This window comes from Octopus sinensis, linkage group LG17, assembly GCF_006345805.1.
Source record: "Octopus sinensis linkage group LG17, ASM634580v1, whole genome shotgun sequence".
Taxonomy (NCBI): domain Eukaryota; kingdom Metazoa; phylum Mollusca; class Cephalopoda; order Octopoda; family Octopodidae; genus Octopus; species Octopus sinensis.
This window is the reverse complement of record NC_043013.1, coordinates 25,473,262-25,496,769: the sequence shown is the minus strand read 5'-3', so window position 1 is coordinate 25,496,769 and position 23,508 is coordinate 25,473,262. Positions and strand designations below refer to the sequence as shown.

At 35.8% G+C, this 23,508-nt stretch overlaps 1 protein-coding gene across 1 annotated transcript in view; it reads left to right on the top strand.

The window, feature by feature from the left end:
- The first annotated feature begins 1,093 nt into the window (after positions 1-1,093).
- The window catches only part of LOC115220939 (metal cation symporter ZIP14-like), a 31,588-nt gene continuing 9,173 nt past the window's right edge, over positions 1,094-23,508 (top strand). The window contains exons 1-6 of the mRNA XM_029791147.2: positions 1,094-1,822; positions 15,812-16,070; positions 16,174-16,343; positions 17,557-17,727; positions 19,456-19,597; positions 20,913-21,254. Of these exons, the coding sequence (XP_029647007.1) occupies positions 1,247-1,822; positions 15,812-16,070; positions 16,174-16,343; positions 17,557-17,727; positions 19,456-19,597; positions 20,913-21,254 (1,660 nt within the window). The 5' untranslated portion in view covers positions 1,094-1,246. The remainder of the gene's footprint in view (positions 1,823-15,811; positions 16,071-16,173; positions 16,344-17,556; positions 17,728-19,455; positions 19,598-20,912; positions 21,255-23,508) is intronic.

Here is a 23,508-nt window from a genome sequence, read left to right as displayed (position 1 = left end):
TGGTGTATGTATGAACGTATGTATGTGTGCGTGTGCGTGTGAGTGTGCGTGCGTGTGTGTGTGTGCGTGTGTGACTGCACCGAAAAATAACTGGTTAAGATTCTTCAACGAAAAAAGAGAAAATGAAGACGCGAACGCGTAATGTCGAGCTGATTTAACGATTCTATTGTTGTTAACTGCCGAAGTAAGTTAACTGGATTTAGACAACATCCGTTATGGGAATAAGAAAAGTAAAATTAGTTATATTTACACTTGCAGTAAGAGCTTAAAAGCTGCCTGCAGCCACTGCAAGCTAATGCCAAAAAAATGTGACAGATTTGTTTACAAATTTATTTTTTTATTTATACGTTAAAAAAAAAATGAGAACAAATAATGTATTCATTACTTAACAAAGTCCATTCATATAATACATATTCCATATATTTATATACAGATATAATATTAAGTTAGCGCTGGGTGTTTGGTTCTTTTTTTTTTATTATTATTATTATTCAAAGATCGTCGTTGGTAGGTGTGTGCTGAGTAAATTCGAACCTGCGTATTGATTAAGTGAGGTAGCCATGTGACGTGTGAGGGCCCAGGATGTGAAATCAGTGGAAAATGTGAATCCGTCGCCATATTGCTTTTTCACGTCTTCTCTGCGCACGGCCCAAAACAAACGTGAAAGGCCATGTGTTAGAAAAATTTCAACCGGGACCTTCAAATGTAAATAATTTGGGTCATGATGATAATATATATAATAGATACACAAACTTGCTATATACCCGCATTTCAATTTTGTCTGCAGCATAGGGACCTATCCAACGCAACAAACTAAACACAGCGATCCCGTTTTGATATTTCGGAGTATTCTAACGAACATGTTTCTTCTTTTTATTGGAAAATTCCAAACAAGAACATAGCAAAATCTCATTATTTACATTGCAGTCCACCCCTTCATTTTCCCCAACTTCTCAATTTGTTTTATTTTGCGAAAAAAACAACAAGAAAAAAAAACGTTAATAATAATAATAATTGATTGTTTAATTAATTTTGGAGAGGATGTGAATTTATGTTTAGAAGAAAAAAAAAATTCAGTCTGTTTCATTTTTTTCCTTTTATTTAAATAATTTGAACACCTTATTTTTTTATCTTTTCATTAATGTCTTTTATTTGTTAGTTGAAGAAAAAGAAAAATATTCTCCAAGCGTGTTAATTTGTATTACATTGAAAATTTTCTTTACGACTAAGCTGTTCAGCCGTGACAATGTGCCCGGTATTCACTGGAAAGTATTGCATCTTATGTTTTCTCTTCTGTTTGCTTCTGTCGCCTTCTTCTCCCAGTAAATCTGAGAAAACCCGGCTTTCACCACCACCGTCACCAAATACGACACCGCCACCACCACAATCATCGCATAATGCTAGACATGAAGACAATTACAAGCAAAAAAGTACCCCATCTTATGAGAAAACTAGTCTTAATTTCGATTCCGAACACCAAATCTCCCTACCCCATAGTAGGAACACTACTTTACACTACATAAAAATTCTTTTTGACAAATACGGCGAAGCCGACACTTTGACATTAGACGGTTTGAAACTATTACTTTACAGCCTCGGCCTTCAAACTGGCCAGAATGTCTCCGATTTGTTATCCGCAACTTCCAAGTCTCCTGTCCCCTCGAATCCATCTTTTCTTCATTCTTCGAAAGCTTCCACACTTGTCGACAGCACGGAAGGGCTGAATTCTGTTCAAGGTGCTCGCTCCAGGAGACACGTATCTAGTCACATATCAACTGATTCCAACAACAATGGGAAAAACAACAACCGTCCATCATCAGCGGTAATATTCACATTTTCTTACTTTTACATATTTTCTACTACTAACCTTCTATGTACATAGCTAGACTCACTTCTTTACTCTATCCACTCTCTCTATATCTTCATTTATTGTTTTCCTTCTTCGCTCACTTGTTATTTTACCTTTTTCTCCGCTACCACTTTGTTCTATTCTTTCTTCCCTTCGAAGTCGGCAATATTTTGCAACACAAACTTTAAATTTTCTCATATATGCATGTATTAAAAGCAAATGAAGTGCCCCCCTTTTTTATTATTATTTTCTTAATTACTATACAATATATTAACACCAGTATATCATACGCATACGAGCACATGTGTGTGTAGTACACACACACACACACATGCGAACAGACACAAACAAAAAAAATTACCTCCACATTATTATCTTCAGTCAATATACTGTTTTAAAATACAAGGACTGACCCTTTCAAGTGGATTAAAAGCTAAATCTCTCTTTTTCTCTCTCATTCATGTGTGTGTGTGTGTGTGTGTGTGTGTGCGTATCTCTTAACCACAAGAGCCTGTTCACCTCCAGGCGAAACTCTGGTTAGCAATAAACTAACACCATCAAAATTATATGTATCTCCACACCATCAGCAGTTGGCTCGAAAGCAATAAAAAAAAATCACACAAAAAAAGAAAAAGGCATTAAAAAGTTACTTCGAACGAATCCCAAGTTCTTTATAACTTCAGAGATATTTCTAATCAGCTAAAGATATTTGGTTTTCTCAACCGACGGAATGTTGCATGCATCCTTTTCATTCATATTTAATCGTGCATGTGTAAGATTGAATGTCTTAAAGCAGAACTGATCACATAACATTTAGCATTCAATTCGGCGATGGTGGTGAGGATCCTGGCATAGCTGTTCAGATTCATAATTTTTCAACCTTTAAAAATATTCTTCATTTAGATCAGTATCGTATTATTATTTTTTTATTCTCCGTCTGAATCTTACTTTGAGAGAGTAGATCTTTTGTTACAAAGAAATTGCATGCTACGTCTGAAACTTTGCATCAGTCGATTAACATCTCATTTCGTAAAGAGAATAAGGGTACATCTCACACTCTTGATTTACCAATGTTCAGAATATTAATTTATTCCTGCTATAATATTATACTTCTCTGAGAATTTTAGATTAAATTTAAAGTACCCTATACCATATGACATTTAAAATAAAGATTAAGTTGGTACTGTGGAAGTATTATATATATATATTTATGTATATATATATATATTTATGTATATCTCTTATATATATATATATGTTTCTTTATAAACTGACTATTTACCAATATAAGTAGTCTTTTTTAATCAAAGCCATATATTATTTTGGTTTCAACGAAGGTAACTCGTCTTCACATTTCACAAGTAGCTTTTAATGCTTTTGTTGAAACAAACCACCTGCATCTGTCACTAAATGTTAAAACACTATCTTATCTAAATCAAACATCATTATTGACAAATGCTTTCAAATTTTAAGAGATTACAATAATGTAAATGTGTGTGTGTGTCAATAATGGTTAAGCTTAATATGAAGGAAAGGAATTAACAAGACTTGTTGATTTCAAGTTTGTATCCATTAATTTTTTTAAAATATATCCCCTTTTCCTCATTTAGTTCTAGATTAGTCCCCAACACAACCCTTTAGCATTCAGGTTTTTTGTGTCAAATGCAATGCTTATTTATTCACAGTTTTGAATGAATCATGCATTATCTTGTAGCTTTGAGATTTTGATGAAGTAACTGTTAATTTTTAGAATGATATTGTAGGGTTGGTGTGAGAGGCCTGATCTTGTCAGTTTGAACATAAAATAGGTGGAATATATGGTCTGTTTAAATGCTAAATAGTAGGATTCATAACATTTGCACCTAATTTAACTAATTATTGTATTCAGTGTTAACTGGTTGAGCTGCTTAAAACAATCTCACTGCTAACACCCCACAAGAACCTAATTACAATTCAAAGAATGAGCCATCAAGGAACCTCAATGTGGTTGCTTAACTTGCAATAAATAAGTCAGATCTCTCAGATCTTTTATTAAAGAACACAGGATAATGTGGTCTTAAGTAAACTTTGCCATGTTTTGGTCATGGTTAAGACTCACTTGGGGCTAAACAGTAAAAGCAATTCAAGAATAGATGATAATTATTCCCCAGAATATGACAGAAGCTAACTCGGAGACAGTCTTCAGTGATGTGACTGCAAATAATAATTCAAAATTCTATTCAGTTTAATCGAATGAAACCTGTTGGATTTAGATTTTGAAAATGTTTAAGTAAAATATCCAATTCAAATTATCATCCTGTAATTAATGCTAGAAGAGGTCAGATATTTGGCTCCTGGTCAGCCTATGCTCAGAGGTATTCCTGCCATGACCATCTTGCCCTTTTTTTTCTGTGTGTAAAGAATTTGAGAAATGCAATTTAAGAGATTTGGCTGCTATTTCCAACAGGGTAAGTAACATTGTAGAAGCCCGCCCACCCCTCCACCTCATTGGTTCATCAGTACCAATTTTAATCAAAAAGTTACACTTTACATCAGTTATGTATTATTTGAATGCCCAAGTTACCATACTTGCTTCATTGATTTTTTGTTTTTTTTTAAGTTGTTTTAAATTCTTATTCTTTAAATTAAAACTTTCCATGATGATAATGTGAGAACCTTTTCTGAAGTAGTTTTATGTTTTAAACATCAGCTTAAATTATATGTCTATTTCAATGTGTGGTTTGGTGTTTAATGTATTTGGCTATGAAGCCATAAATTCAATAGCCAGCAGTACATTGTGTTCTTGGGCAAGACACTTTACATTGCTCCAGTTCACTCAGCTGATAAAAATGAACTGTACCTGTATTTCATAGAGTCAACTTTGTCGCATTCTGTGGCATGCTTTACGTTCTGAGTTCAAATTCTGCTGAGGTCAATTTTGCCTTTCGTCCTTTCGGGTCGATAAATTAAGTGCCAGTTGCACACTGGGGTTGATCTAATCGACTGGCCCCCTCCCTAAAAAAATTTCAAGCCTTGTACCTAGAGTAGAAAAGATTCTGTGTCACCTGAGAACTACATTAACGGTATTCATGTTTGTAGAGTGCTCAGCCACTTGGATGTTAAATTTTATGAGCAGGCTGTTCCATTGATAGGATCTACTGGAAACAGAGTGCCACTTTTTAAAATTTTGTTCACATGTTGGTACAGTTCCCTATTACAGTATATACTTGAATATTTTCTTAGTTTGCTTTGTTGAACCTCAGTGCCACAAAGGCTGGGCTGTGCTAGATTATTTGTTGTACTCCCTGCTGGTGCTCAAAGAACTAAAATAATTGTATGACTTACCATCACACAATATTTTCAAGTCTAATTTATTATTAAAGATTTTCAACATTTTACCTTTTGATAGTGCAAGCATACTTGTATGGTAAGCCTGCTTTTCAACCACATTGCTCTGAGTTCAATCCTAGCCTGTCGCTCCTTAGGGCAAGTGTCTTCTATTATACTCCTGGTCCAACTGAAGCCTTGTGAAATGCTTTGGTAGATTGAAACTGAAAGAAATCCATCATGTGCACACACACACACGTGTGTGTGTGTGTGTGTGTCTTTTGCATTTGTTCCCCATCACTACTCAGCAACTGGTGTTGGTTTGTTTATATCCCCATAACATAACAGTTCAGCATAAAAGACCAATAGAATAAGTACCAGACAGGCTTTAAAAAAAATACTAAGTTCTGGATTCAATTTGTTTGACTAAATAAGCCCTTCAATGTCATGTCCCAGCATGGCTATAGTCCAATATTGAAACAAGTAAAAACTAAAAGATCAGTCAAATAATGATACATAATGGTAGAAAGTAAGTAGAAGCAACCAAGTTCTTAGTTTGTTTTTTTGTCCCTCTATATTCTGGATTTGAATTTTGTATTGGCTTTGAATTTCAACTCTTGGGTCGATGTGCTGATAAATATCAGATAACTGCACCCTATTCCCAGTGAAATTCAATTTTGTATCTCACTCATCTGTATTCCAAATCCTCAGAGATCAATAATTCCAAACAAATTTGAAGGAAAACTGAGAATATGCTGTGAGAGTGAATCTTGGAATCATTTCATTTGTTAGAGCATCACTGTATAATATTCTGCAACAAATAAATCTAACTGGAGCTTTCCTTCAGAACATTGGAATTCAGTGACGCAGACTAACAAAATTCATTTGTACATTACTGTGGTTGCACCCACTCATGAAATCATTTTATGGGCGTAAGTGTGGCTGTGTGGTAAGAAGTTTGCTTCCCAACCACATGGTTCCAGGTTCAGTCTCACTGCATGACATTTTGGGCAAGCGTAAAGAAGCCTGTCGTATGTTGGTGTTTTTACCCCACTACAACTTGACAACTGGTGCTGGGGTATTTATAGCTTCATAATTTAGTAGTTTGGCAAAAGAGACCGAAAGAATAAATACCAGATTCAAAAAATATTTTTAAAAAACTACTAAATATTAGGGTTGATTCATTTGACTGAAATTCTTGAAGTCTCCTGTCTGAAACAACTAAAAGATAAAGAGAGTGAGGCAGAAGTGTGCAGACAGGTGATTTAAGCTGATATGTGAAGCACTAATTACTGATCTGTCTTCTTTTTAATTGTTGCAGTATCTAGGAATTTCTCTGTTTTTATTGATGAATTTGTGTTCTAATAAATATTTCTTTACTTCTGTCTTCATGTGGATGAAGGTTTCCATAAATAGGAGAGGCTGAAGAGAGGAAATTTGTACATGTTATTTTAAGGTTAGCTTCATGGGGAAGAAGAAAAAAAAATCTGTGCAACATTTAGTTATTGGTGTTATTGAGAAACCCCAGTTGGGTCTGTGTTGAGTAAACCACATTGTAGTATATTAGTCAGTTTAATTGTAGTACTTTGAGTTCAGTGAACATTTTATTTAGCTCTTTGACTCATCTCAAAATTCCTAAATTGTGTTGATTTTTTTCCCCCCTGAATTAACAGCAATTTGGATATTGGCAAAGCCTATAACAGTACTAACAACTTGTGGTAACAGTTGTAGTGTCGTAGCTGGAGTGGTTGTAGATATGTGGGAAATATGTCAAACAGCTAAGCTGCTGGCACATAACTTTGAGTAGTGGGGGAATGTATTTTGTGGTTGAAAAAGACTCAACAGTTATTGTTAGAAGGCTTTTCACAAAAGGTGGCTTTCTAATCAAATATCTAATTTCTGCTTTCATACTGGTGCTTCAATTAGGTTGCAAAATATGAGAAAAATACTCTCCTATGAAACATTTGTCTAACAAGAAGTTCTAAATATGTGTGTAGATAATACATCTACAATTATATAGAAATCATACCAACCATTTGTTGCCATATTTCTTTTGAAGTACATTAAACAAATTCAATTAATTTTTAAAATAATGAATTTGCTATTATTAAACTAGTGTTGGGCAAAATGCTTTACAGTATTTCTTCCATCTTTACATCCTGAGTTCATATTCTGCTGAGGTTGACTTAGCTATTCATCCTTTCAGAGTTGATAAAATGAGTACATTCAGTGCTGGGGTCAATGTAATTGACGAGCCCCAACCCCCAAAATTTCTGGCCGTGTGCCTATTATAAAAGGGATTATTAAACTGGTGTTTGGAACATAAATTAACAAGAATTTTTTTTTATGGAAGTTCTTAATTTAAATAATTTAAAAAATTCTGTCATAGAAGTAGGGGATTGCCTCAAGGGTTGGTATCAAAAGGGTTAAATTGTTCCTTTGCTGAAGAATGCTTTGTTGTTACCAATTTTTCACAAATTTCCTTGCTGCTCTCCCTCATCACCCAGATTAGAAGGACCCAGTTCAACAATTAGCAGTGTCCCTTTTCTTCAGATTAATGAATTAAAAAATTTGTGATCAACTGCTTTGATGTTATTAATCCTACTTTAATGATTGTTTTTGTTCTTTAATATCTGCAATATTTTTTCAACTTTTCTATGTTTCATAAAGCATTTTAGAATATTTTGAATATATTTGATACATTTAAATTTTCAACTGATCCACTCTGCTGTGAAAGAGGATTCAAACTGGGAATATAAACTACAAAAACACTTATTTGTTTCTAGCTAATTCAGCAAAGTATCACAAAATCATTTTCTTACTCCAGTGTCAGATATGCACAGCAGAGTTTGTTATTCTTGTGATTAATGCTGCATCACTGTTGCAATAGGATAGCAGCTCATGAGTTCAGCCAAGTTTCTGACACCTTAATAATCCATCATTGATCCTCCTCAGCCCTATTTATTTATATTTTATCTCTTTTAGTTGCAACATGCTGTGACCATATCTGCTTCTTTGATACAAAAGAAAAACCTACCCACTTGAAATTGCTCTAATTTAAATTCAAATCGTCCTTTATAATGTTATGCAAGAATCTTTTATTAAGCAGTTACATTTCAAATGTCAGCTTAATGATGAAAAGAACTGGATATCAACCACATGATTCCAGGTTCAGTCCCATTATGTGACACCTTGGGCAAGTGTCTGCTACTAAATCACCAGGCCAACCAAAGACTTGTGAATGGATTTGATAGAAAGAAACCTGTCGTGTGTGTTTTTGTTCCTCACCATCACTCGACTACTTGATCACTGGTGTCGGTTTGTTTATATTCCCATAATTTAGTGGTTCCGCTAAAGGATCCAATAGAATAAGTATTGGGCTTTAAAAGGATACAAGTGCTGGGCTCAATTCATTCAACTAAAAATTTCTTTGAAGCCCAATGACTGAAACCAATAAATGATAAAAGATTTTACTTTCAAATTTTGGTCATTCTCAAAATGAATAGAAACATTTAGGTTGTACTTTTGTATATTTTTGGGATGAGGAATTGTGTACATTATTTACAGTGGACGGACAGGTGTCCTCATCTTGTTTGTTGTTAACACGTTTTGGCTGATTTACTCTCCAGCCTTCATCAGGTATCCTGGTGGAATTTCAACCCCAACCCTTTATTTGACTAATGGGGTACTCTGTCCTCATTCCTGAGGTATGTTGCTAAGGTACGGGCATATAGCACAGTGAATAAGAGCACGGGTTACTAACCCTTGGATTCTAAATTCAATCCCAGGCAGGGACTTGAAAAATAATATCAACAGAAAAATAACATCAGCAACATACCTTAGGAATGAGAACAGTGTACCCCATTAGTCAAATAAAGGGTTGGCTTCGAAAATTCCACCAGAACACCTGATGAAGGCTGGAGAGTATATCAACCAAAACATTGTGATAACAACAAACAAGGTGGGGACACCTATCCATCTGTTGTAAATAATGAATAATGTACATGTAGGTTGTGTTTTTCAAGTTGAAAGAGAAAATAAATCAAAGTCTGAAGAAAATCTGCAGGCTTAATATTGGCATTCTGTTGGTTACGATGACCTGTGTTCCAGGTAATCCAATCGATAGGACAGCCCGTGCATGAAATGAATGTGCAAATGGCTGAGCACTACACAGATGCATGTACCCTTAACGTAGTTCGGGGAGATTCAGTGTGTCACAGAGTATGACGAGGCTGGCCCTTTGAAATACAGGTACTAAACATTATTGCAGGCTGAATGGACTGGAGCAACGTGAAGTAAAGGGTTTTGCTCAAGAACACAATGTGTCACTGGGAATCGAAGTCACAACTTTAGAGTTTAAGCCAGAGACTTTAGCCATTAAGCTATGCGCTTTCACTACATGCTTAATAGGAACAACCAAGTTAGATTATCAGATGAAGTAGCAGTAAATATTTAAAATCGAGTAATTAATTAGGAGACTCGTTTGCAAATGTTCTTTGATGCATGAAAAAATAATGATAATGCAGTAATTGTTTTAACAGAATTATATACTTTGTTTTGCTGTTGATAACATTATCAGAATGGGAGCAACTAAAGAAGGAAAATTGTGGTTGCTTCCAGGTTAATCCTTTAACATTTAAACTGGCCAGATCCAGCCCAAATAATCTATTTGTTTTAGGTTTTAAATGGCTAGATCCAGCCTCTTGTACCTACCCTGTAATGTTGTTCTAAAAACAAATAATCACATCTTTGAAATCTCAAAGTTGCAAGAAAATCTGAGGATCCGTTTTTGAAAAAAATGTGGATAAATAAGCATTACTTTTGACAGTAATCTGAATGCTAAAGTGTTAATAGTCAACTACCTTAAAATAGTGCCTAACTGCCTTATTATCAAGCATATATGTATGATGAAATATGATTTTGGTGGAAAGGGATATCACATTGGCACAGGCATGGCTGTGTGGTGAAGAAGCTTGCTTTGGAATCAGGCTGGTTCGAGGTTCGGTCCCATTGCACAGCACCTTGGGCAAGCGTCTTCTACCATAGCCCTGATCTTGTGAGAGAATTTGATATATAGAAATTGTCTATATTTCTTACCCCTCCACACTGCTTGATAACTGGTGTTGGTTTGTTTATGTCCCTGTAACTTAGTGCTTCAGTAAAAGAGACTCAAAAACAAAATAATGGAGGTGGGGGACTTGTTTAATCACACAAATGTGGCCATGCTGGGGTTTGATTAAACTCCAGCATGGCCACAGTCCAGTGGCTGCAACAAGTAAAAGATAAAAAGATTATATATTGCCGTTTCATGCAACACCTTATCCAACACAGTTTCATGGAGACACAAATCATCATTGCTTCTTATTTCTGGTAACCATCCTCTTTACTACACATATACACTGCTACCTTTCTCTCTAGATTTCTTCTCCGACAGAGGGAACCTACCCAAAATGTTAAGTCTGTGCCTTCATTTGACACAGCATACACAACATTTATTTTGTGTGTCTCCTTGTCATTCTCACATCAAAGTAGTGAGTGAGTGTCACTGTCATATAAGCGGTATCATTCATTTCTAGTATTCTGCATAATGGGGGAAATATTTCCTTGCTTGGAAACAGATGAAGGCTGGTGACAGGAAGGGCATCCAGCTGTAGGAAATCTACTGACATAAATTCTGGTTCTTGCAAGCATGGAAAAGTTGAAAATGATAATGATATATAATTTGTGTGCATATATATATATATATATATATACACATGTATGTGTGAGTGTGTACATGTGCATGTGTGTGAAATGTATAACTCCTGCATGTACATACAGATTTGTGTGTTGTGTAAGTGATGACTAATTTTTGTGGGAAATAATTTGGGCAGACATCAGAGATAAGTAGCAAACGCAAGTTGGAATTTCTCTGTTTTGATGTGGATTTTTTAGATTTTTTTTCACAGTGCCTTTGGAAATGATCTGGAACACCTTTTTAACAAAAAAAATCTTTTGAAAATTTTTTATTTTATAACTCCCCTCCACACGCCCCCACCCTGGACCGATTTTGGCCAATTTTGTGGCACTATGAACTTAAAAACTATAGGTGATGCCTTTTTTGAAAAAAAAAAAAGTAAATATTTTCAGAATAAGTACTAGGCTTACAAAGAATAAACCCTGGGATATATTTGCTTGACTAAAGGCATGGCCACAGTCAAATGACTGAAACAAGTAAAAGAATATGTGCAATATAATGTGTGTGTGTGTGTACAATATGTGGTCGCAGGTCTAACTGGGTAGATAAGGAGTTCATTTAATAATTATAACATGCCAAACATAATTTCGAGTCAATGAGAGTTTTGTGCATGGAATCAATGAGACAAAAAAAACTCTGTGAGAGTCCATCCATTGAACCAACTCTTTAGTTTGTATTGTCATGGTGATTCAGTTGTGGAATTACTCGAGGGGTACACATGTGTGGAATATTCAGCCAATTTATTTAAAGAAGTAGGGAGTGAAACTATTGAATGCTTACCGTAAAAGCTGACAGAGGGTGAGGGGTGGGGGAATCTGTCAGCACACCAAACTCACTGTCCCATAACAAACCTTCCATTCTTGACCAAAACGAAATATCAAATTAATGAATAATAATTTTCAAAAGAAAACTGTTTTATTACCTTAAGGGAGTGGCACTGTGTTAACAAGCTTGCTTCTCAACTAAATGGTTCTAGGTTCAGTCCCACCTTGGGCAAATATCTTCTATGGCCTCAGACTGACCAAAGCCTTCATCATTATCATCATCACCATCTTTCAATATCCGTTGTCCATGCTCGCATTGGTTGGACAGTTTGACCAGGGCTGGTAAGCCGAGGGGTTGCACCAGACTCCAGTCTGACTTAGCATGGTTTCTACAGCTGGATGCCCTTCCTAACACCAACCACTCCAAGAGTGTAATGTGTGCTGTTACGTGCCACCTGCACAGGTGCCAGTTGCATGGCACCAGTATCTACCATGACTACAATTTCAGTTGGCTTGATAGGATCTTCTCAAGCACAGCATTTTGCCAAAGGTCTCAGTCATTGGTCATTGGCTCCATGAGGCCCAATTTTCGAAAGGTGCTTTTTACATGCCACTGGCACAGGTGCCACTCATGCCACACTAGCTTCAGCCACATTGCCTCCATGAAGCCCAACACTTGACAGGTGCTCCTTACATGCCACCGGCATGGGTACCAGTTGCTTCCATGAGGCCCAACACTCAAAAGGTGCTTATTACATGCCAGCTGTGCACCATGGGCATCGGTCACATTGCCTCCATGAGTCTATGGAAACTGAAAGAAGCCTGTTATATGTCTCTGTGTTTGTCCTCCCACCACCACCACCACTTGACAACCAGTGTTTGTGTGTTTATCTTCCTGTAACATAGTAGTTTGACAAAAGATACTGACAGAATAAGTGCCAAGCTTTACAAACATAAATAAGTACTGCGGTCAATTCGTTCAAGTAAAATTCTTCAAGGGGGTCCCCCAGCATCACTGCAGTCTAATGACAAACTAGGAAAGGATAAAAGATTAAAGGAAAATTAATCAAACAAATCTCTCATTTGCATAAATATTCTGCCATTTACCACCTCGCCTCCTCCTCAATCTCTGATTCTTTCTCCCTTACTCTGTGTTGAAAGGGATTGCTGAAAAGTTCCTGGTTTTAGGTAGAAGAAAATACAGGAGGATCAGTTAATTATGAGTTTATTCAACATATTTCTCTCAGATTCACTCACTCATTGCAATGGTCCTTCAGTTGTTCTAAGCCCTGTAAAAGAACTCAGAAGGTTGGGTCTCTGACCAGGCCTTTCCTGATACCCTTAAATCCAGGAACTTTTCAGCACCCGCTTCATATAGTGCTCCTTTATTCATTGCATGCCACTTAGCTTTGTATGTGCACCCATCCTGTGCCTTTCATGTTAACTGTCTTTTACTCTCTCTTCTTTTTTCTCAGCCAAGCCTGACGGAAGAAACTGACTAACCAACCAATCAACCAACATTTACATCAGTCAACACATTGTTGATTATCTAAAATGAAAAATTATTAGTTATTAAAGCTACATACAGTCTGTGTAAGATGGCCATTGTAGCCTTGTATTGGAAAACTTAAATGAATGTAACTGTTGTTGATAATTTGTATCACAATTGCAGGGATGTAAAAGAAAAAGTTCTGCTTTCCATACTCATCATCATCATCATTTAACGTCCGTTTTCCATGCTGGCATGGGTTGGACGGTTCAACTGGGGTCTGGGGCGCCAGGTGGCTGCACCAGGCCCCAATCTGATCTGACAGTGTTTCTACAGCTGGATGCCCTTTCTAACGCCAACCGCTCCAAGAGTATAGTGGGTTCTTTTTGTGTGCCACCAGCACAGGGGCCAGAGGAGCTGGCATTGACCACAATTGGATGGTGCTTTTTACATGCCACCAGCATGGAAGCCAGTCAAAGTGGCACTGGCATCAGCCACGTTCAGATGGTGCTTTTTACATGCTACCAGCATGGGGGTCACAACTACAATTTCCATTTGATTTGATATTGCTGTTGATGTACTTGACTTGATAGGTCTCCTCATGCACGGCATGTCACCCTATGATCCAAGGTACTTTTTGAGTGGACTGGTTATACTAGAATATAAAATACATATATTTTTTGCAGCAAGATTAAATATGTATTTAGCAATTAATGTTAATCATCATTAACATTAATTAACACTTTAGCATTCAGATTATTCCATCAAATGTAATGCTTGTTTTGAATTAATCATTCATTATCTTGTAGCATCAATATTTTGATGTTATAGGGTTGGTGTGAGAGGCCAGGTCTAGCCAGTTTATACACACAACAGATTGAATTTATGGGCCAAGTGTGGCCTTATCAAATGATATTCTATACATGCAGACACTTCAGTGGACAGTAATCTAGCCAGGATGTCCTGGTCCTGGTGAGTTTCTTCAATTTCCCCCTCAGATACATTAGATTTTCAATTCTGAACAAAGGGGAAATTTCAAGATTCAACAAAGGGGAATTTAGAGATTCCTGTGGGCGAAATTGATTTTTGATTAAAAATTATTTTCATTATTTACTGAATTTGCATGATTCAATTTCTTCAATGTCTGTCTTTTGTGCTGTTATAGGTTGGACAGCTCGACAAGAGCTGGCAAACTGGAGGGCTATACTAGGCTCCAGTCGACTGTTTTGGTTGGGTTTCTATGGCTGTATAGAAACAACTTAATGCCAACCACTTCAAAGAATGTAGTGGCTGTTTCATTATGTGATGCCAGCATACTAATGCTAAGACTGCCGTACAATAAATTGTGTTGTATAAAGGCTCTTTTGTTTGTTTGTTTTTTTTACATTTTATTTTACTTATGTGTGAATTGAAATCAGATTGGTGAAATTGTATCGAGGAGAATACAGCCAAAAATGTTAAGAAACACCTGTAGATGTATGTGTTCTTTTCACTTGTCGATGAGCTTCCACCATAGACTCTGGGGAAAGCCAATCCATTTTAAATTTCACTCTCAGATGGTTTTAAACGACATGCAGCAAGCTAGTGAATAGTTTGTAATGTTTGATGCTTATCTACTTCTTATTCAGTGGAATGACTGAAAGCATTCTAATTATGACCCTCCTGTCTAATTTTAAAGTATAGCATACCCAGAACTACATTATCCAATGTGTTCTTCCATTTTTAAGGCAGTGTGATGTGGTTTGAGCTGCAATTTGACTGTTATTTCTAGTAAATCAAAATTGTAGAGTAAATTATGTAGGGACCAGTGGCAGCTTGTTGATAAAATTAGTGGAGTGGGGTGCTGCTTCAGAAAATTTCTAGCCATTGTTTTAATATTGTGTAAAAGGAAACAAACATATAAAAAGAAAATTTATACATAAACTTGCCACTGCCGGGTAATGTATTTAATTTGTTCACTGAACACCACTGAATTCCCCCTTGTTTTCAAAAATCCCTCCTAAATCACGAAATAAGCTGGGGAAATGTGCCCTATTTTTCAAATCCTAGCTGCAACACTGCAGTCTGAAGCAGGATAATAATCTAATTCTACACTTTATCACATTCAAGAATATAAACACGTTTCTCAGCACAACACATGCAGAGTCAAAAAGAAACACCTGGCACTGTCATTCATGTAGTGCTCTCTGTCCCTAGTGTGAAGCTTCCTATCTAGAACATGTGAGCGTGCACACAACAGCCAAACACTGCGTCACTGGAATTGTGAAGTGCATAGCTCTATACAAGGATTTTTGTATTTCTTTTCATAAACTAGGGAATGGCTACTGGCATTAAGCTTAAGGATTATATAATGTACAAGTATAAAGAAAGCATTAAAGAAAAAAAGGACTCGTCATATTGAGCGTTATCGATAATATTGAGTGGAAATGGAGGGGGGGGGCTGCAGTTCCTATATAGGACCCGCGACTGGTAAGGACGAAACAGCAGACAATATTTAAAAAGATACCAAATATTCAAGAGAGATAATCATCACTTTTGGTGAGGATGGTGATTTTTTTTTTTAATTGCTTCCCTTTGTTTATTTTCTCTTTTCACATTTTACTTCTATATATTGCTTTTTAAACTTTTTGAAATCTAACTTAATTTAATTTTTTTTTTTTTTGTAGTGTATGTCGTTGACCGACTACCTGTCTATTTTCCATTTCACTAACACCAATAAATTGACTTCAGAACAGTTTATCAGTCTATGCCCAGCTTTCCTTCAGCAGCTTGATAGCAAAGCCTGTAACCATCATAACGATAGTGAACACAATCATCAACATAATCATGATGACCATAATCATGAACACACGGGACACATGGACGCTAGTCATGAACACAACACTACATGTCCAACACGAACTGTTTCCAATATACCTTATGAAGGTAGTACCCTTTCGCATATTATTTCAATATTTGATACGATTAGTGACACATTGATTATTTTCATACATGTTATTGTTTTAACTTTTGTTTTGTTTTATTTCAGTCTGGCTGTGGAGTTTCTTAGCAGTACTTGGTATCAGCTCTGTTGGGTTATTTGGTGTTTGTTTAATTCCATTTATGCAGAGAGTGTTTTATAACCATCTGCTTCAGTGGTTAGTAGCAGTCGCTATTGGAGCACTCTCCGGTGATGCACTTCTTCACCTACTACCTCATGTATGTATAATTCTAGTCTCTCATTGTTATTTGTCATTTTAATTGTTTCTAACATGTTAGAGAAAAATCAAGATTTAATGTTTTCAAAATTTTTCTCTTAGGTTAGTTTTTAATAGCTACAGCTTATCTTGAAGCAAATCTAAATTGTCCAGGGAATTTATCTTTACCATACAAACATAAAATGTATATGAAGTGATCATGAACTGCTCTTGGGACAATAATTCTTGTAAATATATATTGCAGCCTTCTGGTTTCCCAGATCCCCGGTCGAACCGTCCAATCCATGCTAGCATGGAGAACGGACGTTAAACGATGATGATGATGAAATGTATGCATTTCTGTGCAGATCATGAAGTACCATCAGCATTGTTTTATTTACTGATTTTTGAATTATTCTAATCTTTTTTTTTTTATCCTGTTAGAGTGGGGTATTTATGACAACCGTTTTGCATGGTCTGAAGATAGTGATTAAATTTTTATATGCTTCATGCTAAAAGACAAGGCATAGCTTTCCTTTTACAAGAAATCTTGTCATTTTTAGCAAGCAATAAGCATACTTTTAGGCTTTTTAAACAGCCTTACGGTGAAAATGCTACAGTGTCAGGTAATCAACTGATGATGACAACATTTATGAAAAGCAATGATCAGTTCTTCTTGAGAAGAACCTATTCAGATATGAACATTCAAATTTAAAAGGCTTTGGTGTAGGGGCCACGTAAAAAGCACTCTGTAAAATGATTGGCATTATGAAGGGCATCCAGTTGTAGAAATCAAACCAAAACAGACAATGGAACCTGGTGTGCCTCCTGACCTTGCCAGTTCCTCTCAAGCCATCCAACCCATGCCAGTATGGAACATAGACATTAGATGATGATGAACTTTGTATTTTCATCCATCCCATAACCATTTAATTACTTGTTGATGACAGTTCCTGGAGGTTTGGCTTAACTGTTCACTTTTCACATCGTAATTAAAGCATAGTATGTCAAAGAAAGAAAATTTGTCACTCCCTTCACTCTTTTGTGTTGATGTAAGAAGACTGCCCTCTACTTTCATGCCAAATCTCTGTTTATAAACATATTAGAAATAAAACTAACAAGGGAAGTTTAGAGGCTTGGTGGGCATTGTGTGTTTTATTTATGTCCATTTGTTCTCATTATCATTTTATGTTCATACTCGTGATAATTTACATTTTCTTTAAAACTCTATTCAGGCTTTCGTAAATAACCATGATCATAGTCAGTGTGACGACTCTCATTCTGTTCCTCATGATAGAAGTTCCATTTTAAAAGGAATGGTTGGATTGCTTGGAATTGTTGTTTTTTTCATTATGGAAAGAGTTATGACAATTGTTACATTAATGCGTACTGAAAAAAGAAATAAGGTAAATTTGTCCTCGTTTCTCATTTCTGTGTATATACAAATCTATATGTCTGCAAAAAACTTCACTTTCTTGGCATTTTCCTGTTAGTTTGTGTAGTATGTCTATTATCACATCTTTTTATTTTCTATACATCTACACTATCCATTGCGACACTTGATACAGTGTAAGATGCTGGTGTAAAGATTGGCTGTCTATTATCACATCTTTTTATTTTCTATACATCTACACTATCCATTGCGACACTTGATACAGTGTAAGATGCTGGTGTAAAGATTGGCTAAGGGGAGTGGGGTGGGAGAAATAGCTGGCAGTGTTTTAGCTATTTATATATATGTATGTGTGTGTGTGTATATATGTGTGTGTATGTATGTGTGTGTGTGTGTGTGTGTGTATATATATGTGTGTGTGTGTGTGTGTGTGTATGAGAGTGTTGGCCCTCATAGAGGCAAAGTGGCTGAGTTCCTTTCAAGTGTTGGGCCTCTTGGAGTCAATGACCAATGGCATTGTCATGCTTGAGAAGAAGACCCATCAAGCCAAGCAAAATCACAGTCGTGTCAGGTACCGGTGTCACACAAATTGGCACCCATGCCAGTGTTACGTAAAAGTATCCATTATTACACTCTGAGCAGTTGGTGTTAGGAAGGGCATCCAGCCGTAGAAAACCATGCCAAATCAGACTGGAGTCTGGTGCAGGCTTCTGCCTGGCTAACTCCTGTCAAACGGTTCCACCCATGCCAGCATGGAAGGCAGATGTTAAACAATGATCATACATACATATATATATATATATATATATATATATACAGGGTGGCCCAAAAGTAGGTTTACATTTATTGCGTAGGCACTTTAAATTTCTTTTAAAACATTTTATTACATTTAAATTTCTATCTTGCAAACTGAAAAGGGAGGTTAACAATATTAACTAAATTAGCATAGAATAATGGTTTCATATTTTTTTTTATAATCAAGACCTAAATTGTTAATATATGTATGCGAAAAAGACAGTTGAATAACTGTATACCTACTTTTGGGCTACCCTATATATATATATATGTATATATCCACATGCACACACACACAAACTAACATTAGCATTATGTTTTTTGAATATCTATTAAATTGTTTGTTCTCTTAATTTATTTTTTGTGGAACATTTGACTGTAACCATTTGCTTTGCATTTGTCACCATTTCTGCAACAGAATATTTTACAAGATGAAGTTGGTAGCCTCTATGGTGAACTGTCAGCGTGTAGTGGGCTTGTTCTCTACTTCTGTTCACCTAATTTGAGGATGAAAATGCATATCTCTGAAAATCATATGCAATGATCATACTAGTTCCGCAGATACCTTTAAGTGTTTAATACCAAGGAAGGCAGCAAGCTGGCAGAAATGTTAGCACGCCGGGTGAAATACTTAGTGGTATTTCGTTTGTCTTTACATTCTGAGTTCAATTCCATCAAGGTCGACTTTGCCTTTCATCCTTTTGGGGGTCAATAAATTAAGTACCAGTTGCGTACTGGGGTCAATCTAATCAACTGGCCCCTTCCCTCAAAATTTCGGGCCTTGTGCCTAGAGTAGAAACAAATACCATGGAAACAGAGCCTGGGGTATTGGCCTTTTAGGAACCCATAAGAACTTTAGTGGTTTTGATTAAAGAATTTTTAAAGTAGAAAATCAAAGTATAAAATCAAATAAATCAATAAATAATATGAATTGTTTTACTTTCAGAAGAAGAAGCGAAACTGCTCCCATGTTTCAACTATTTCAGAAGGAGACTCTAGTATTGGAAACAAATTAAGCTCTCATCGTAGCCGCAGTTCACACTATCAATCTTGTGAAGATGTTGTTATGATGGTACACCCTAACAGAGGTATGTGTGCTCTTTTACAGTTGTAAATTGTATTATGTAATGATTGCTTTCTGAAGCCTTTCAACACCAACCTGCCCATAACTACCTCTATTAGAAGTGTTCAAATTTTGAAATCTTGGACTAACATCATGTTACATGAAAAATGTTGGATTTCATTATGTTGTATGTTAGTTATTTCCTTAAGCTTTTCATAATTCTTATTTATCATTAATAAAATTAAAATACAAAGGCATTATGTAAGTTTGTTAGAAATATGGTCACAAAAATATCAAGTATAAGGCCAATTTTGATTGCAAACAGAAGACATCCTAGAAATTCTTCAGGTACTTATTGGCTAGTGAAGGAGAGTCTGTATAGTCATTCTCTGCTACTTAATGTAAAAGACCAACTTTATTTTGGCAAAATACTGCCATCTTTAAAATGGAGACCATCTACTTTTAGCTGCAGATTTTCAGGTAACATATATTTACTGTCATTTTCAGATAGTCACACCTGGAACTTACATGACATGCTGCTTGTTTAAGCTTAAAAGGTATCTTCATACGCTCAGGTATTTGCCACATGTTTACGCAGCATAAGGCAAACACCTGAACAGAAAGACTCAACAACTAACAAATACATTTTATTGGTTTTGGAAGAATAAAAAAAGCTAAGTTGAACTTGCCAAGGTTCTATACTAAAGGTGCTTAGCCATATGTGTTGACTGAGCAATACTAAATAATGATGTATTATTTAGCAACATTTTTATGAACCACTTCCCTTAAAATAAATGCTTTTTTAAGAAAAATAATAATGAGGACAAACCTTTTGTAACAAAAGACTATTGATTTACTATAGTTTGTATGGAACTGTCTTGTAAACATCTGGTCGTGAATGGTTGAGAAATGCTTTTGTTTAGATTTCAAAGTATACAAAAGCTTTTTGAAATTATTTTCTAAATGATGTTTTTACGAAGCTTTCTTGCAAAAGTATTTTTTCATGGAATCTTGAACCTGTCTCTGTTATAGTTTTCTTTCCAACCTTGTCTGAAACGACAGTTTATATAACATGTTAGCTAATATTTTATAACCTCAACATAATTCAGTGATTCTGTTTCACAATGGCATTGATTTGGCTTAAAAAAAGTCACTTGATTAATTTTAAAATAACCTGATTATTTTACCTCAGTTAAAAATTTTTTTTTTTTGTTAACTCTGTCTACATTTATATTTTCTTTCATTAAACAAAAACCATTTCAAGCTCTAAGAAAATCTGTTGGACAAAATATGTTGTAGTCTGTTGATTTATTTTTCTCTCTCTTTTCCTTTATTTGCAGCATTAAAAGACTTGGCTGAAGATAGCCATGCTGATATGATAGAATGTAACCAACAGCAGGTTCAGCAGTCAGATGAAGAGCACACAACAATGATGTCCCCATCACATGGTCCGAATAACCAAAATACCTCTAGTTTTTACCAGCAACATGGTCATTCTCATGTCCCCTGCATTGATGCAGATGGCCACAATATTCCTGCAATGGCTTGGATTGTTGTTATTGGTGACGGTATCCATAACTTGTGTGACGGTCTAGCAATTGGGGCCGCTTTTGGTTTCAGTACAACAGTAGGATGCAGCACGGCCATAGCTGTACTTTGTCATGAACTACCTCATGAAATAGGTTTGTACCAATTCTGGTTTTGATATATTTGCACACAAATATTTAATGTGTTAGTCTTACAACTATTCTGGATCATCCATTGTTTTCAGGTACAAAACGAAACAGTTTTTGATGTGTTTCTTTTCTAATATGCAATGGCAATTTCTTTCCATTTGTTCCTACAGTACTTTTACCTAGAGTTTTGTAAACCTCTGTGCTGCTAGGACTTTTCCTTTTCCATTATTTCTTGACTACTGAACATTTACTGTTCAAGCATTTAAGCTATTACGATATTGAAATAATGAAAATACCCGAAAGATAAGATTATCTTAATGTAGTGTCACTTTTAAGTTAAGAAATCTAAGTTTAATTATTTTTGATTCACTGAGACTTCATTTTACTAGGTTGTTTGAATGCCTGCTTTGTAGAAAGAAAAAACCCCCAGATATTACATATTGGTGGGTCTCGTTTAATAAAATGTACTTTAAAATGACAGGCAGGTTTTCCCAAGACCCAAGAAAACTAATGGAGTTTTCATTTTCATATACTATAGCTAGACGAAGTCAAATACAAAGATTCCATTTCTCTTTAAATTGTAGCCATGAGGGTATTTAAGCTCAGTAGTGTAGGCTGACAAACTGTGTCGATTATATAAGCAAATTTCTTTTTATCATCATACTGTACTCTCTTATTGCATCTATTTACATATGGACTAGTAATCTACCTTCAGCTCAGCCATTTGAATTTTTTGAAAATTTATAAGTTTGTTATATCTTAGTGATGGAAATTAACTTTAAAAAACCTTCACTTAGAAAACAAAATGAAATTGTTTGTAAAGAAACTTTCCTTATCTCACAGAAATCTGGATCTTTTCCTTTTGAACGGCATATGTCAACACAATTTCTAGTTAACTAAACACTTTTAAACTTCATATACTGGTAGAATGTGTTTATAAAACATCACTTTTTCTTGACTTTATTGAGAAAATTCTATAGTTTGTAAGATATTTCCACTTTAGTTAACTAGAAATTGTGTTGAAAACTGCCGTTCAAAAGGAAAAGATCCAGAAATCTTGCTACTTGTTGTCTTTACTAATGTAGTTCTTGTTAAAAATAATAAGAATTATTTTGACCTCCTTTCAGAAATATTGCTTTTACTTCAAACATTGCTCCCATTTTTTTCTTGTTTCATTTTGCTTTCTTTCAGTTATTCTTTTTTATTTCTACTCACAATCCTTTATTAGTTTCTTTTACTCACATATTTCATTGTTCTTTCTTTTCCACTATGTTTTGTGTGCATATTTTCCTTTAGTTCTTCTGCCTCCATTCTTTCTGTTTATTTTCCAATGTCTTCCTAACCACTCTGCTATCCCATCTCTCTCTCTCTCTCTCTCTCTCTCTCTCTCTCTCTCTCTCTCTCTCTCTCTCTCTCTCTCTCTCTCATATCTTTCATTCCATCTCCTCTTTCATATTCTATCTCTTCTCTCTGTCTTTATGATCTTTCTGAATTTGGCTGTCTACAAACATGACTGCCAGTCTTAGCTACTGGCTCCCACTTGTCTGTTTGGCTATCTTATCTGCCACACTCTATAATACTTGATTCTCCTAACATCACAGAAAGAGGGACATCAACCAGTAAAAAGTATGATGTGTATGTTGTCTCTCTAGTAAAGAACGAGGACTTTATCCTCATTCTTTCATATAAGGACGGGACAACAAAGTTGAAGGTGGTGGTGATGTTGCCAGGAAAAAACATCTGGTGGAAGTAAGTCCCCTATCCTGGAGCAGTAGATAAGTTACAGCAGGAGAACTGATCAGGGATACTAAGAGAAATCCTAAACCAAGTGAGTCAGGAAAGGTGTGGAAGTAGCCATGATTTGATCAAGCTATTTGTAGATGTGTCGGTTTGTGGTACCTCTGATGTGCTGCCAACCATCTAAGGGCCTTCTGCTCAGAAACAACTGCTCTGATCCCAACTACATCAAGTACAATAACAACAACAACACCGGCAACTATAATACTAATAAATACAGCAGAAGTAACAGAAACCTTTGAAACAACAACAGAACTGACCATCACAGCCAAAAGAAGCTGCCCACCATTGGCGCCACTTGAAGAATCCATCTTGCAATTCTTTCCTGTGATATTCTAATCATGTCTGTCATACCAAAGCCGTAACCTCTCAATATGGAGAAGTAACAGCTCAGTCTGAAAGGGTTCCTGATCTCCAGGCTGTGAACCCCTATGAAATAATTGTTGCTCCAGAGATCTTTTGC